This window comes from Brassica rapa, chromosome A01 (assembly GCF_000309985.2).
Source record: "Brassica rapa cultivar Chiifu-401-42 chromosome A01, CAAS_Brap_v3.01, whole genome shotgun sequence".
Taxonomy (NCBI): Eukaryota; Viridiplantae; Streptophyta; class Magnoliopsida; order Brassicales; family Brassicaceae; genus Brassica; species Brassica rapa.
This window is the reverse complement of record NC_024795.2, coordinates 21,604,945-21,621,540: the sequence shown is the minus strand read 5'-3', so window position 1 is coordinate 21,621,540 and position 16,596 is coordinate 21,604,945. Positions and strand designations below refer to the sequence as shown.

General features: G+C 34.2%; 2 protein-coding genes and 1 long non-coding RNA gene across 6 annotated transcripts; 2 read left to right on the top strand and 1 right to left on the bottom strand.

Moving 5' to 3' along the window:
• Positions 1-1,004: 1,004 nt before the first annotated feature.
• Positions 1,005-3,910, bottom strand: LOC103834789. Its single transcript, XR_626561.3, has 7 exons — positions 3,539-3,910; positions 3,216-3,300; positions 2,798-3,140; positions 2,600-2,690; positions 1,897-2,513; positions 1,404-1,648; positions 1,005-1,322 (listed from the first exon to the last, which is right to left on the bottom strand). It is a non-coding gene; the product is annotated as an uncharacterized LOC103834789 (long non-coding RNA).
• A 203-nt stretch (positions 3,911-4,113) lies between these two features.
• Positions 4,114-8,059, top strand: LOC103834779 (gamma-aminobutyrate transaminase POP2, mitochondrial). The gene is made up of 19 exons (XM_009110870.2): positions 4,114-4,357; positions 4,875-4,966; positions 5,048-5,132; positions 5,229-5,301; positions 5,384-5,481; positions 5,615-5,707; positions 5,808-5,881; positions 5,972-6,010; positions 6,095-6,183; positions 6,257-6,333; positions 6,417-6,491; positions 6,593-6,640; positions 6,729-6,812; positions 6,900-6,987; positions 7,072-7,150; positions 7,291-7,384; positions 7,471-7,549; positions 7,636-7,751; positions 7,855-8,059. Exons 1-19 carry the CDS (start codon positions 4,313-4,315, stop codon positions 7,930-7,932), a joined length of 1,506 nt encoding a protein of 501 aa, XP_009109118.1. The 5' UTR covers positions 4,114-4,312; the 3' UTR covers positions 7,933-8,059.
• Positions 8,060-9,160: 1,101 nt separating this feature from the next.
• Positions 9,161-16,416, top strand: LOC103834757 (cysteine-rich receptor-like protein kinase 10). 4 transcript variants are annotated; one of them, XM_009110859.3, is made up of 7 exons: positions 9,161-11,157; positions 14,608-14,748; positions 14,839-14,954; positions 15,053-15,263; positions 15,354-15,591; positions 15,668-15,818; positions 15,901-16,416. In XM_009110859.3, exons 1-7 carry the CDS (start codon positions 10,326-10,328, stop codon positions 16,186-16,188), a joined length of 1,977 nt encoding a protein of 658 aa, XP_009109107.2. In that variant the 5' UTR covers positions 9,161-10,325; the 3' UTR covers positions 16,189-16,416. The 4 variants fall into 4 exon arrangements, with proteins under 4 accessions (XP_009109107.2, XP_033142772.1, XP_009109092.2 ...); XM_033286881.1 differs by having other exon boundaries at positions 9,286-11,157; positions 14,611-14,748; XM_009110844.3 differs by having other exon boundaries at positions 9,298-11,157; positions 14,836-14,954.
• Positions 16,417-16,596: the final 180 nt, after the last annotated feature.

Sequence of the window (16,596 nt, the reverse complement as noted above, 5' to 3'; positions counted from 1 at the left end):
AATGGTAAAGCGAGCATCATCGTCCTTATACATAATTTTTTTTAATCATATGTATTATATTTTGTTGTCTTTATCTATTCAATGAATAATATTTTTCATCACGATAAATTTATATTTCCAGTTATTTATGTTTTAAAACAGCTCTTTGAACATAGATGATGATTGGTTCCCATAGTGAAAACTTTACAGTCGTTGACATATAATATAATTTTAAATAAGATGGAACAAATGTTAGAGATATAAAAGTTATGTTTTGCTTGTATATGTTTTAAAGCAGATCAACTATGAACTTTTTTGTAGCTTCTGGATTATGATTAATAATTCTTTGCATCATGTGTATTTTTAAAACTACATATGCTTTGGCTTACATGATTAATTAACCTTTTTTGTTTGGGTAAATTGGGGAAATTTTTACCAGAAAGGTAGGTGATGTGAACTTATATGTTAAATACAAATGACATGAAAATGTATACATATTAATTTAGAAAGATTAGATGGAAAAAATATTTTTTTTTTATTGACAACCATTTTTCCTATGAAATGTGGAATTGGTTCTTATATTTACTTAAAGTTGCATAATAATTTTTCGTCTGATTTATAAAATTGGAAATTAAATTTTGTATAAATACCAATTTTAAAAGTAATGTGATTCACAAAATTTTATTTAGTCAGCCAAATTTATATCAAAACAAAACATATTTCCACAAACATAATGATACATATCTTTTTTTTTGATAAAAATGATACATATCTTATATCACTTTTTAAAAACCATATTCTGGAACATGTATTTCACTTGGATTTGGTTTGCTTATTCATTAGATAAACAACTAACAACTCAGTCAGAGTCGAGATGAGAGAGAACTGTAACCACACCATCTTGAATGTGAAGAGGGTTAAGCTACTGATGGAGATTGAAACATTCCCATCTTCCTTGCATATGAAAAAAACCGGTCCGTCTTCAGCTATCGTACACTCGGTGCAGACTCTAGACTCTACGTAGAAACAATTGTCATGTAGCCAATAAGCCACTGAATTACGAAAAAGATCACTGCACAAGTCTGAGCAAGAAAGGCTTTAGCTCCGGGTGCTCCTAGAGAGATAGGACTGTGTTTACCTGATGATCCACAACTGTAGAAACCTTCAGCTATTGTTATCTACATGATCTTCCTAATACCATGTCAGAGCTTTTTATTCCATTTTTCAATCCCAATTTTAGGCACCACAATCTCTAGTTTGACCACCTTTATTCCCTTGGCCATCACCAGCTTGGCCTCTGCCTTAAGTAACCACCTCTCACAACACCTCCATGTTGGTTTTGGCTGCCACTAAGTATGACATAGTTAGACGATTAAAACCACTACCATGTTCATACGAAAGTGAGCTCAGTCAATAACACTTACATTGGTAGGCTTCTCATATAAGAAGCTGTGTCACTTCTAGTCTTCTCACATAAGGAGCTTGCAGTGCATAGATGCGATAGTGACAAATTTGTTGGCCCACGGAACCAAATCACATCTTCCATCACTTCTTTGACCACCACCATTTCTTCCCCATATCTCATCCTCGACAGGGAGATGCAGAAACGCTGCTGCTGACTGTGTGGCAGTAGGATGGAGCCATGCGTTTGGTTGTGGTCCAGTTCGGTCTGTAATAGTACATCAATATAAATCTGGTTTTGAAAGAAATAATTAAAGTAACATAAATATGCATTAATAAAGCACTACTGGTTTCTGTATATAAGAACAACACACAAAATCCAGAATCTCATCAGGAGATACTTGCGCATAAAAATAATACCGAAGCAGTTACGTTTCAACTTTGGTAACATAACTAACCAGTATTTGATAGTTAATAAGTAGCAACTATTTGTGTATGCTAACCATGTGAGATTACCTATTCTTGTGGAGAATGATCAGATGGCAAATTCCCAGTGAATTCTTTTTCAAAACTGGCTTATTAGCTTTAGCTTCATCAACTACAAAACCATTACCAGTGCAAATTTCAGCAGGATCTACAATGTCAGAATCTAACATCACAATGCCTTCAGTACAGTTAGCTGCCCGACACTTCAGTACAGTCAGTGGAGCCTTAAATTTTTTTATTGAAGTGCAGGCCTGAGGCTCCTGCCTTTTTCTCGCCACGGTGGGCGTGCCCCTGCGTTGACAGCAGGATACATCATAGATCGAGTAACAAAGAAACTACAAAAAAGATTATACAAACAAATTAATAATGCCAGTGTAACCCTGCCAAATATTTTTAATTCATTTAGTTATTCTAAACCAAAAAGAAAAAGAAAAGAAAATAATATTTTTTTTGTGTCGAGGCACAATTAACATGAGATCGTATCGAAGAAGGTGAGGAAGAATCGCGGAATCGTAACATAAGATTGGGTCTTTAATCATGAGTGAGCAAGAGAATCACAATGGCAGCCGGATCTCTACCTCCACCGCATCAGAGACCAAGGCTCCTCACTCCTCTGACTATGCTTCTTACCCTAGGCTCAATCCTAACTGTAACAAATTATTAATATATGAATCAATTTACAGAAAGCCACAATGAAAACACAGACGTTTTAAGCAGGTATGAGAAGTATTACGTGTTACCATAAGTTTGGCATTCAAAGCATCAGGATTGGCCCCAATCTCTGCAACCACATCCTTCACATCTACTTTCCCCAGGTTGATCAACTGAAAAAAATGTTATTCAATAAGCAAGAGAGTCAACAGGTACAGATAATCTAAGTTAATAGCTTTTTATTTTTTGAACAAAAATCTAAGTTAATAGCTATACACACCTTTTTCAGAATCAGTACAAAACTAAGAGACTCGGATCGATTTTTTTCATTATCGGTGCTCCTCTCAGTCATCCCTGATTCAACAATGTTTGTTGCAGATCTGTCAAATTCTGAACGCGGTGATTCCAGTTCTTGCAACTCACTGTTTCTCGAAATATCAGAACCTGTACCTTGTGCTCCTACTTAAACTCCCGTCTCATCATTAATTAATTAGGCGAACTCTTATAGATTCTGTTGGAAGATGACATACAGGGGGATCAGCTGCATTAATATTTCCACCATTTATAGGCCTTCCACTATCTTGAATATCTGAATGCTTCGAGCAGAACGCTCGCAGTTCAACCTAAAATGTATTATATTGTTAAAGAAAAAACAGCACTAATGTCTATGATTCCGTTCTGTAACTGATGAAACTTACAGTGTCACACCCATGTTTTCCCCAGATTTCTAGCCTATTCCCTACCTCCCTTGCACATATAGGATGGAAAGATGCTCGGCTGTTGCTGTGAACAAAAAATTGTAATAAAGCATTAATAAGTCATCTTATACTCACCAAAGAAGGATGACAAAATAATTGAATCAAAAAAAAGTGTAAAAGGTAGGATGCAGCCATAGAGATTTGCTATTCATTTTAGTTAGGTCCAAGCAGTGGGAAATTTCACTTTCACAGCAACCAAGCATACCGGCGGTGAAAACTAAATTTCTCATATTTAAAAATCGAATCTCCAAATAACGATATACCATCATATCCAAGGAAGAGATTTCAAAGCATTCAGGTGAAGACGAAGATTACAGATCAACCGAGACGGTGGAGACGAAGTGGAAGAGTCGAGTGTTGTCTGAAGAGGGAGGCAGGACAAAACAATAAAGAAGAGAGGAGCAAGCCGTAACAGAGGTACAGAGAAATCAGGTAGACGAAGTGGAAGAGTCGGAAGAACTCTTTACGCTTCAGACAAATTAGGGCTTAGGCTAGACACGGCTTGTATTGGGCCAGTTTCGGGCTTCACTCGACATAAGTGAAAATGACGTGGCGATTTAAAGCTTTATGATTGAATGATTTTATTGTCTGACGTGGCATGCTGTATGCTCTTCATATTCACCTTTTAGTATAGGATAGATATGTTATTATGCTAATAAATCTTACATAATAAATCATAATTAATTTTGTCGTGCTAACTTTAGTTCTTTATGCAACCAAATTTGAAATGTGTATATTTCTTTTATCTACCAGTTGGCCTAGTTGGTGCGTTTTATGATGGCTGCCAAATTAAAATTTGGGTTGTGTGAATAAAAGTTAAAACACTAAAATAATGTTTTCCAAATAATAATAGTGACTCAATGACACGTCATAGTTCAAAATCAAAGGGAACTCTCAGAGCAGAGAGATTATTATAATAAGACGATGATGATGTTACTCCTCCTCTGTTAATCAAAAACCAATCTTAAAAAAAAACGCTCACTCTCATTCAACAGATTACATCTCTCTGTTTCTTGGAGCTTCTGTCTTACGGAGAAATGACAATGATCAACAGCCTCCGACGGATGGCTCGTTCCTCTCAGGTTCTCTCCTCGATACCATCCACTTTCTCTTCACTCGCTCCGTTCGATGATCTTCTCTTAGGATCTCTAGATAGATGATCTTCAATTGTTTTTCTTTTACCTAGAGATATTTTTCACGAATTGAACCAATAAATCATGTGTTCTCTCGTAGGCAGCACTCGTCACACTTAGTGCTTTAGTAGTTTTTTTTTTTTTTTTTTGGTAAAATTAGTGCTTTAATAGTTCAGGAGTCAGATGAATTGTTGAACTGTGTTTTTTTTTTGGGAATAACCAAATTGATATTCCCATCATTGACATGGATCTTGATGAAAAAAAGGAGTATTATTTTCTTTTTTTTTTGGGATTCTCCAGTAATCAGGGAACCTTTTTTAATTTATTTTATAATAAATATTCCAAATAGTGATTTTGAAGGAATTGTACTTTTATAGACTAACTCAAAAAATTGATTTTGATTCATCTTTCTTAGCTCAAACCTCTTAATGATAATATACATCTCTCCTCTCTCTCACATGCGCAGGTTACTTTGCAGAGCAGGTATGCTGCTTCTTCTTCTTCTGGTTCGAGGATCTTTACTACAGAGGCTTCACCCCAGAAGCAAACCATAGTTGGGTCAGTTTGATTTCTGTAAATTACCAAAGGCTTAATGAGCTTGTTATGAATAGTGGAAATGGGCTATATTTTTCTAAGCAGGTCTAAAGGGCATGATATGCTGGCACCTTTTACAGCTGGGTGGCAGAGTGCTGATTTACATCCTTTGATCATTGCCAAATCTGAGGTGATCCTTCTTCTTTTCTTTTTGGATACACCATTACTACTTTCATCAGTGTTTGAGTGTTAAAATTTTTCTTAAAAACTTTCATTATTCTTACAGGGAAGTTATGTGTATGATGACCATGGCAAAAAGTATCTTGATTCTCTCGCTGGTCTATGGTGTACTGCCTTAGGTATTTATTATTCCTCACATTCCTTCTATCACTTTCTCTTTGTACATGCATGGAATTTGACTGGTATCCAAAATTCTTGTAGGAGGAAATGAGGCACGGCTTGTTTCTGCTGCCGTGGAGCAGTTGAAAACTTTGCCGTTTTATCACTCATTCTGGAACCGTACTACTAAGCCTTCTCTGGTACTCAACACTTTTCCTTCTGTTATCATTATTATTATGTGTTTTCTACAGTATGCTGCTGCTTTCAGTGTGGTATACTTGATGGGTAATCAAAGAGAATTTGATCACTGTGATGTTTTTCCCTGCTTAACAGGATCTTGCTAAGGATCTTCTAGCCATGTTCACGGCTAACAAAATGGCCAAAGCTTTTTTTACAAACAGTGGATCAGAGGCCAATGATACCCAGGTTTCCATAACTACACCCCGTACCTTTATCCCCCTATTTTCATGTTAAGCAGTTGACCTTTAAGATTTTTGCTCATAAATCTCATGTTATGTATATGCAGGTCAAGCTCGTCTGGTACTACAATAACGCACTTGGAAGGCCTGAGAAGAAAAAGTTTATCGCAAGAAAGAAATCGTGAGAAAAAGATATATCCTTTGTCATTTTGTTTTGTGTGCTTGACTGTGTTTTATAATGTGCTTATAAGTGCGGTGCTATGGTCTTCAGGTATCATGGCTCCACTCTAATATCAGCAAGTCTGTCCGGGTAAGATAAAACATAGTACCTCTTTAGAAGAAGTGCCAAATATTTTCTTTTTTCTTATTAACAAATGTAATCCATTTTTTTCAGCCTTCCAGCACTGCACCAAAACTTTGATTTACCTGCACCGTTTGTGCTACACACAGATTGCCCTCACTACTGGCGTTTTCATCTTCCAGGTATGAGTGGCTCTCGCTTCCACTTTACAAGTAAAAGTAATCTTTGATTCTAACCTCGGAATTGTTTGTCCAGGTGAGACGGAAGAGGAGTTCTCAACCAGATTAGCCAAGAATTTAGAGGATCTCATCATTAAGGAGGGACCAGAAACAGTAAACATTCAACTGAAATTGCCATCCTTATGCATTGAAGATAATGTTGGCATCTCAATCTAACATAAATGTCTTCTTACTAGATTGGTGCTTTTATTGCTGAACCAGTCATGGGTGCTGGTGGTGTGATACCTCCACCTGCTACTTACTTTGAGAAGGTCATTTTCATAAACTTTGTTGGTACTAAGTACATTTAGCAATGATTATGCTATTTCTTGGTACTAAGTACCAAGTACATTGGTCTCTTTCTGTATTGCAGATTCAAGCTGTTGTTAAGAAGTATGATATCCTGTTCATTGCTGATGAAGTATGTGCATATCTAACTGAACCATGACTCCAAAATGGATCAAGAAAAAAGATGTTATTGACCATTTGTATTTTGTTTGGCCTTTAAGGTGATATGTGCATTTGGAAGGCTTGGAACAATGTTTGGCTGTGACAAATACAACATCAAGCCAGATCTTGTATCATTAGCTAAGGTGAGATCTTGCAGACCGATTAGTAGCCTTTTATCCTTGTTGGAAAATTTCCCCGGACGATTGGTAAATGTTCAAATACATATGCAGGCACTTTCTTCAGCATATATGCCGATTGGAGCCATTCTTATGAGTCAAGAAGTAGCAGATGTCATTTATTCTCAAAGCAACAAGCTAGGTACGTTTTTAGTTTTGCTCAACGTTGGTAAGACTCCAATGTTCTCATCTTAAAAACCACTTTTTTTTTTTTTTGGTATTTCAGGTGCTTTCTCGCATGGATTTACTTATTCTGGTCATCCAGTTTCATGTGCTGTAGCGATTGAAGCGTTAAAGATATACAAGTAAGTTTGTCACTTTGCTAGTTCATTCAAGTGTGCTGAGTTTAAAACTGTAATTTGCCAAAAGCTCAAAATCTGTCTCATAGTGAGTAATTTTCTCTTTTATTTATCAGCATTTTCTGACGTTGATATTCATATTACAGAGAGAGGAACACACCAGAGCATGTGGCCAAAGTTGCCCCAAGGTTTCAAGATGGTCTTAAAGCTTTTGCCAAGACTAGTCCTATTATTGGAGAGGTATAGTTTCTCTTGATTGATTACTCACCAGCTTTTCTTTTCATGTATTTGATTGAACAGTTGGGCATTTTTGTGATAATTTTCAGATAAGAGGAACGGGTTTGATTCTTGGGACTGAGTTTACTGACAACAAGTCACCAAACGAACTATTTCCACCAGAATGGGGTAAAAAACACAAAAACAAAAAGAGTCTCCTAAACTCATTATTACCTTACTAAGATTCTTACACCATTCTCAACTGATGTTACCAGGTGTTGGCGCATACTTTGGAGCCGAGTGCCAGAAGCGTGGGATGTTAGTCCGCGTTGCAGGTGATAGCATAATGATGTCTCCACCGCTCATCATCTCACCTGAAGAGATCGATGAGGTGAATTTACGATTCTTGAGTCATTCGTCTGACAAATTTTGTGACCGGTTCCCTTCTTTTTATTCTTCTCCCTCATTGGGTGTGGTGTTATTATTTTTGGCAGTTAATAACTATCTACGGGGAAGCATTGAAAGCTACGGAAGAGAGGGTAAAAGAACTCAAGACTCAGCAAAAGAAGTGAGAAGCAAAGTTACCAAAACAAAGTTGTTTAGAATCTCTCATCTCTCTCCTTGGACTGTTTGCCATTTGCTTTACACAATTCACAGTTCAGTTATATGCATAATAAAGCATCCAAGTTTGATTCCATTTTTCTCGAGCTTTTCACCACATGAATGCAAAATGGCGTTAAGGGTTTAGTGATGACAAAATCATAAACAATGCAAAGTATCTCTTATCACGCAAGTCTGAATTAGTGCATTCTGTGATGAATAAACCAACAATGGGAGATCTGAGAAGTTTTGAACCCTTATGATATATGACTGGTTAGGTGCGCGAGACCAGGAGGAATATGGCCTGACAACTGTGTTATGCGATAATCCATTAATCCTAGCGACTGGAGCTTGACCAGATCCGCCAAAGATGAAGGCCATTCAGTCTTGGTAATAGGTATTGTCTTCCATTATACTTCAGTTCAGAAGATCTCTATGAGTGCCATACACGCGAAGACAACTGACGTGTAATAAGGTTCCCGTAAAGGCATTATACGATAAGTCGGTCAACTTGTGGATTTTGCAAGAATCCAACCTTAAAAGAAGAGCTATGTGACAGAGTTCAGAAGTAACTATTTTATCCGAAATAACCCCTATTTTTATCAAAATAGTTACTTCGATTTCAAAACTCAAAATAACAGAGAGAATACTATTTTATAAAACTCAAAATTTTATAAGTAACTACTTTATCCAGAATAGAGAGTTATTCTATGTGTAACTATTTTGACAGAGTTCAGAAGTAACTATTTTATCCGAAGTAACTACGGGTACCAGTCGGATAAGAACCCGACTGGTTCAAACTCAGCAGTTGCGGTTGCGGGTGTGAGAGTTTGCCGTAGATGGTTGCGATTCCAAGCATTACTAAGTGTTTTGTTGCGTTTGAAAATTGTTGCGCTTGCAGAATATTTGTGATTCGTTGATTATGAGATATTGCAGTGATTTAATAATAAATTACCAATATTAACATATTATAACATTATAAAAATATAAAAACATACTATTGTGATAAAATATAATGATTATTAATATAATATGATTTATAATAATATTATGTTTATTTATGATACTGTTTGTGAATTTAAATTAATAAATAAAATGTGTATATATATATATTATAATATCCTTATTTTAAATTTTAAAATATTTTTTAAAATAAATTTATATCTATTTATTCGTCCACAACCGCAAACGCTAGCTGAAACCAATTTTTAATTTTAGGAGGTTCAGAACGTTTTAAAACGATTTGTGGCGGGTTGTATGATTGTTTCGAAACGCTGTCAACCGCTACCGATCGCCAAAACTGCGTTTGCGGATGGTAGCATAGACCCTTAAACTGCTGCTGTTGATAAATGTTTGGCAGTCTTTCTGACTCGCTTCACGACTCTTTTAGTCTCGTTACGCTTAATAATCAAAATCAGCAGAAGCCAACTCTTGAAAATCTCAGGTTTACACTGCTAGATCAAATTCATACTGAGATCGATTCAACCTCTGATCAAAAAGCTATACCTTGGTTATATTTTATCTCGTCAACAAGTTTCGTAATGAGCATAACGGCCCTCTTGTTTCGACGGAGAGAATAACCTATGATTAGTTTTTCAAGAAATTTTCAAACGAACAATTTCAACGAAATCTTTCAATTTCTTATTTTACTATGTTCAACTCTCTGTGACTGAAAGTGATTATTGCCAAGCCTTGAGATGCGAAGATAAAGTTCCATACAAATCTATAGTACGTAGTGGTGTTGTTTACAAATGCCACAAAATACCAAAGGCACGTGGTTATTGAAATTAGAAAGATCAAGTTCTACACTTGATTAATTTGTATACTAGATCGACCCTACGAAATTGTTTAGCTAAGTCCTTGCGTTCTGTTCTTTCCTATGATTAGTGGAAGAGAGACAATGGTTCCTATGGTTCTCTATCTTTCTTTTTTTCTCTTCTCCCTCTCTCTTTCTCCTCATTTTCTTGCTCTTCCTCTTCTTCATCTTTTCCATGCATCGATAATTTTGTAGTGTATCTATTTAACATATATATAGTATTGTGTAAGAGTCGCACTACAAACGGTAACGCGCAAAGAAAGAAAAAACTCATCCATTTTACACCATATTATCACATCTTTCTTCACAGATCGATGTATGACAATATTTTTTCTACTTTTTTTACTAATTTTAACTTTTTTAATAATAATAGTTTCTCAATAAAGTAGCTCAAGACAAGTTGGCGCGTTTACTTTTAGAGCTTGACTTTTGGTCGTCATCGTCAATGCGTCGTCACTCGCCAATCGCCAGTGGCCACAAAAGCATTATCAGTTTCGCGCCAATATCGACAGAGAAAATCAAAAATCAACTTTTACTTCGCAAGTATATATGAATTACCCACAACGCTTGAAGAGAAACGCAAATCAAGGAAACTCAGTTATGTCTTCTTTCATCTTCCTTTTTCTTTTCCCGTTTATCACTGGCTGCTTCACAGCTTCCGCTCAGGATCCTACTTACCTAGGATACATCTGTCCAAGCACGCCAACTTATACCAACGACAGCACTTACTTCACCAATCTTGAAACCGTTTTGTCTTCACTCTCTTCCCCCGACACCTCTTACTCCACCGGATTCCAAAACGCCACCGCCGGGGAAGACCCGGACATGGTCACCGGCCTTTTCCTCTGCCGTGGAGATGTCTCGGCGGAGGTTTGCCGTAACTGCGTAGGCTATGTCGTGGAAGATACGTTAAATAGGTGTCCCGAGGAGAAAGAGGTCGTGCTTTATTACGATCAGTGCATGGTCAGATACTCTAACAAGAATATCCTCTCGAGCCTGAGCACCGGTGGAGTTTTCGAGCAGACGAACACCAAAAACGTTTCGATTAGCGAAAAAGACAGGTTCAGAGAATTGGTCTTGTCGACGCTGAACCCAGCCGCCACCGAAGCCGCGAGCAGTTCGAGAAAATTCGCAGTGAGTAAAGCCAATTGGACCGCAGCACAGACTTTGTACGGGTTGGTTCAGTGCACTCCAGATCTGACAAGAGAAGACTGTTTGAGCTGCCTTCAACAGAGCATCAATCAGTTAGCCACTGACCAAAGTGGGGCGAGATTTGTTGTGCCTAGCTGTTCTTCAAGATACGAGCTTTACCTATTTTACAACGAATCCGCCACAACTAAGCCGCCACCACCACCGGAGGTTTCTACCCCTCCGCGACCTGGTTAGAGCTCTATCTTCTTCCGCTATCTTATTCATGTTTCAGAAATTGCCATAATTTCTCGATATTAACAATACCAGTGTAAAAAAAAATTAGGACATGTAAAACCCGATATTTGGCTTGGGTCTTCGGATCAAGTTCAGGCCACTTCCATACGGATCAGAGTCTTATTGTCTTATACCACTAGACCAAATTAGATACCTGAACTGTTTTAGTTCGGATTGGTTTCTTTCAAATCCGGATCGGTTTGTCTCTATAAATAAAATACATGTAGAATATCTATGATCTTTTAGATATGTAACGGGTTCTAATTGGTTCAGATATTCAGGACCCAAAAAATCCAAAAATGTAAACCTCATCGAAATTTAGGCAAAATTTCACATTTATCTAAAGTTCTACCAAAATAACCAAAATTTAACTACTAATAACTGGAATTAAACAAATTTAGACCTTAAATTTGACATTTAAAGTTTCCAATTACTTAAAAATACTAAAAATAATAATAAATATGGTAATAAAAAGATATAAAAACTAAATCATAAATAAAAATATAAAAAATAAAAAATAAAATACATGGAGTCATAGTCTTGAATATTCATGTTGTTAAATCGGGTATAAATCGGTTCTTATGGAGTCGGGTTTTCCGGGTTCAGATTTATTCATATCATCAGATAAAACGACTATTAATTTTAAGTCAGTCAGATTGCGGGATCTCTTTTCGGTTCTTGTTCTTTGAATAAACTAATTTTGGACCCAACTAAATACTTGTAAATTTTCGGTTCGGTGACAAATATTTTCGATTAGTTCTGATTCGAGATTTCAGATCCGGATTAAATGCACTTACCTATCCAAAATGAAATTCTGAACGATGCTAACATGTGTCACAAACATTTTAACGTTTTATACCATGTAGAATGGTTTTCTTATTCAACACCGTCTTTTTACATTTATTATTCCACATCATTTATTTTTCCACATAATTATTCATTTAATAATAAAAAAATTGTTTTCATATCAACTAAACCAAGTTTTTATTTTTAGATCATAAAAATATAAATTTTGGTATAAATATCTTTATTCGAAAAAAATATTTGTTATACAATATTTTATATTTAAAATTATGATGTATAAAACTATACCACATTATCAAAGTGGATCCCATTTTTCTTACTTTCAACACAAATGAATCCACATTTTTGTTTTAAGTTTTTCAACACTTCTATTATATAGATTCAATAGTTGAATAAAATTTTCAACACCTTCATCGTATATATATAGGGGGTGATTGGTTGGGTTGTAACTGTAGAAAATTTACTTTAGCATTTTGTCTCTAGAATTTTTGATTTAGCTTTAAATAATGTAGCTTTAAAATTTCCTACAGCTAAAAAAATGGGGCTTTAGAAAATAAGATTTTTACAACCATTTTTTTGTGTTTTTGCTGTAGCTTTAATTTTTTGGTTATAGGTTTAAAAACTAAAATAAAGTATAATTGGTAGTATTTAAGGTTGTAAATGAAAATTAAATCTAAAACCACTTCCTACAGCTCAACCAATCACCCCCATAGTCTTATAAAACCAATAAAAACACAGAGTTTTGACGGCAACCTTAATTCAAGAATCCCAATAAAGAATTACAATGAGAAATATTTGCAACACTAGAATGACATCTTTCTTTCTAAACACAACATGTTTCACTCATATTCTTAATTGTTTACAAATGGAACATCGGAAAAAAGATGGTGATTCTATTTCTATTGGATGATTGCAATAAAGCTTAAGAGTAAACTCCCTCCGTTTTATTTAATTATTGTTTTAGGTAAAAAAATTGTTTCAAAATAAATGTTATTTTAGGATTTTAATATAAATTTATTAATTTTATATACAATATAATTTTTTATATTATTCAGTCTGTTCTTCTATTGGTTGAAATGTGCTTTTTTTTGTTAGTGGTTAAAATGTGGTTAGGTGTTAAGTAATGATGTTTTTATTTAGAAAATATTTAAAAAATAAATATTTTCTTAATTTGTGTGTATAAAATGACAATTAAGATGAAATGGAAAGAGTTCAAAATCAAGATAAAGAAAACTTCTAAGATAAATGGACAGTGAATTCAGATACTTATATTTCTGAACCGTTTTTTTGTTTTTTTTATCATTTATTTCGTTTGAGAAAAAGTGTTGGATAGTTGCAATTTAAAAAAAAAGTTTTGGATTTTAAAAGTATTAAGCTAAAAATAATTATATTTATTTTATTGTAATATCTAAGTATTATAATTAAATAAAAGATTTTTTTAAAAAAGGCAATCCATCTATTTAATTATTTCTTATTATTTTTTAATTTTTTGATGTTTTTAACTAAAATGCGTTCATATTTTAAAAAATTGTCTTTGTCAATTTTTATTTAAATTTTGTAATCAAAATAAAATAATTCTTACCCTTTTTTTAACTTGTTACATATTGATTTAAACATCTTGTATCTTATATAAAACCCCTACAAATCACCAATCATATGAATATCAATTATAACTTGATTCATATGATTGCAGAAATAATATAATTTTTAATAATTTTTAAATTTTTATTTATCAAGTTGAATATACATATTTTTCTAAATTGTAATATTTTAACTAACAAATTACATTTAATGAATTAGTGGTTAACTAATACTAATTTAAATATCTGATTTTATAATATTTACTTAATAATTATGGTTATTTAAGAACATAAATATATGTTGTCTGATGTGCACACTTACTTAATAAAATTCTAGAATCTACCAGAAAAATAAATATATCACTTTATTTAGTTAATTTAAAAATATTATTTTGTTGATTTATGTGTATACTCTATAATATTAAATATATACTCTATAAAAATAATTAATTTTTTTTATATTTATTATTTAATTTAATTATAAATGATACTTATAATATAAATAAAATATTCTGATATTTTTATTTTTATTTAAATTTAAATTGAATAATAATAATTTATAATTTATAATTAAATATTACATTCAAATTTAATTTATTAGTTATAAAATAATTATTAAAAATTATTAGCTTTTGTTATTTTAGAATAGGAAATATATACATATAGATATATATATATATATATATATATATATATATATATATTTTTTTTTAAATTAGAAATTGAATAGTTTAGTTATAAATTAATTTGATATTTTACTTTAGTGCAAATTTTAAAATACAAAAAGAAAACAAATTCAATGACACAAATTAAAAATCTCAAGTCAATTAAAGATTAACTTCATATTGTGCTTATGTTTTAATCTCACGTCAATTAAAGATTTCTCATCCGTCTTCTGCCTCTACTTTTGACCCTAATTTCTCGAAAACAGTACCAAGATAGAAAGATTCCACCTTCTTACACAATTTTGATTTGTTATTGATCTCCCATTACCTGATCTTATGCAAATGATGTTTGGAAAGCAGGGAAAGGTGGAAAATCAACTGTGTTAGTGGTAGCCATTGTTGTGGCTATTATAGTGGTTGTTCTGCTTTTCATAGCTGGTTATTGTTTCCTTGCAAAGGTGGCAAAGAAGGCTTATCCAAAATCAAATGCATTTGATGGTAAAAATTACATTTATTACCATTCTTTTTGGGTTTGAACTTTGAGTTGTATCAATCCTAGCATCTAAGGGTTTCATGGTGCAACAGGAGATAATATAACAACCGCAGACTCATTACAGATTGACTATAGATCAATTCAAACTGCTACAGCTGATTTTTCAGAGGGTAATATGATTGGTCAAGGTGGATTTGGTGAGGTTTACAAGGTAATAGTGCTTCCTTAACTGTCCTAGTTTGTGTTTTGTCTTCAAATTTTTGTGCCAACACGTTTTAGATAATGGGATGATGCTGATGAAAACGGCAGGGTACATTATTGGATGGGACTGAAATTGCAGTGAAGAAACTGTCAAAGTCATCAGGACAAGGCGAATCAGAATTCAAGAACGAGGTTGTCCTTGTTGCAAAGCTACAGCACAGAAATTTGGTTAAACTTCTCGGATTTTGTCTACAAGGAGAAGAAAGAGTACTAGTCTACGAGTATGTGCCCAACAAAAGCCTTGATTACGTTCTCTTTGGTTAGTTGCATTTAGTGCTTTGTTTCAATGATTCTTGAGACTGGGGGATGCAAATCGTTACAAATAACTGTAATAAATGGATGTGAACAGACCCTGCAAAGCAAGGCCAGCTTCATTGGACACGACGATACAACATTATAAGTGGAGTTGCTCGAGGGATTCTGTACCTTCATCAAGATTCACGACTCACAATCATACACCGTGACCTCAAAGCGAGTAACATTCTCTTGGATACGGATATGAATCCAAAAATTGCAGATTTTGGAATGGCTAGGATCTTTGGATTAGACCAAACCCAACAAAACACTAACAGAATAGTTGGTACCTAGTAAGTCTTCCTCTTAACTTCTCATACATTAGAGGTTTTGCTTTTCTGTTGACATTGTTTTTGTTGCGAGTTTCAGTGGTTACATGTCTCCCGAGTATGCAATGCATGGTCAGTACTCAATGAAATCAGATGTCTATAGCTTTGGTGTGTTAGTTCTTGAGATTATAAGCGGCAAGCAGAATAGCAGCTTCAACCCAACAGACGGCATACATAACTTTGTCTCTTATGTAAGCTTTGAGCTAATCGAGTTCTATAGTTACCTGACCATGATCGCATATACTGATTAATTGATTGATTACTAATTTATAGGCGTGGAGACTTTGGACTAATGGAGCACCTCTGGACCTTGTGGATCCAGTTATTGTAGATAATTGCCAAAGGAGTGAAGTTGTTCGGTGTATCCATATCAGTCTTTTGTGTGTTCAAGAAGATCCTGTAGATCGTCCTACGTTGTCAAACATTATACTGATGCTCACTAGTAATACTGTGACCTTGCCCGTGCCTAGGAAGCCAGGTACTTTCTTTCAGAGTATACCCAGAAAAGACCCGATTGATTCTGTTGATAATACCTCTGTCACAGATCTATATCCTTATTGAAGACGAATGTTTGTTTACCTTCATGCTTGATTCAGTTGATGATGCCCCTCAGTCACAGATTTGTATCCTCGTTAAAGACGAATATTTGTTTACCTTTATGCTTATTTTCTAAATGAATCGTTACTGACAATAAGTGGAAAAGTTGTTTTGTTATAGCTGTACGTATTGTAATTGTAACCACTGTAACTGATGTAATACTATTTATAAGTTTATTGCGTTTTCCGCCAATGCCAAAGATCTTCAAAATATATTTTTGAAAATTTATTGTTAGTTTCTTTGGTATTTGAGTTTTTGTTTTTTGTACAAATTATTTATCATAATGCAGTTGGTGATCAACTTCTATCTCTAATAGAATCATGACAGACTACAATGACAACTTAAGCATGCTTTCATACAATCAATGGCAGA

Bases quoted from the DNA above. Each gene is read 5' to 3' on its own strand.
- LOC103834779 (XM_009110870.2), top strand. From the start codon at position 4,313: ATGACAATGATCAACAGCCTCCGACGGATGGCTCGTTCCTCTCAG. The intron at 5,882-5,971 runs GTGAGAAAAAGA...TATGGTCTTCAG, and splicing joins TTTATCGCAAGAAAGAAATC to GTATCATGGCTCCACTCTAA. The intron at 7,151-7,290 runs GTAAGTTTGTCA...TTCATATTACAG, and splicing joins GAAGCGTTAAAGATATACAA to AGAGAGGAACACACCAGAGC.
- LOC103834757 (XM_009110844.3), top strand. From the start codon at position 10,326: ATGAATTACCCACAACGCTTGAAGAGAAACGCAAATCAAGGAAACTCA. The intron at 14,749-14,835 runs GTAAAAATTACA...ATGGTGCAACAG, and splicing joins AAAATCAAATGCATTTGATG to GAGATAATATAACAACCGCA. The intron at 15,592-15,667 runs GTAAGTCTTCCT...TGCGAGTTTCAG, and splicing joins AACAGAATAGTTGGTACCTA to TGGTTACATGTCTCCCGAGT.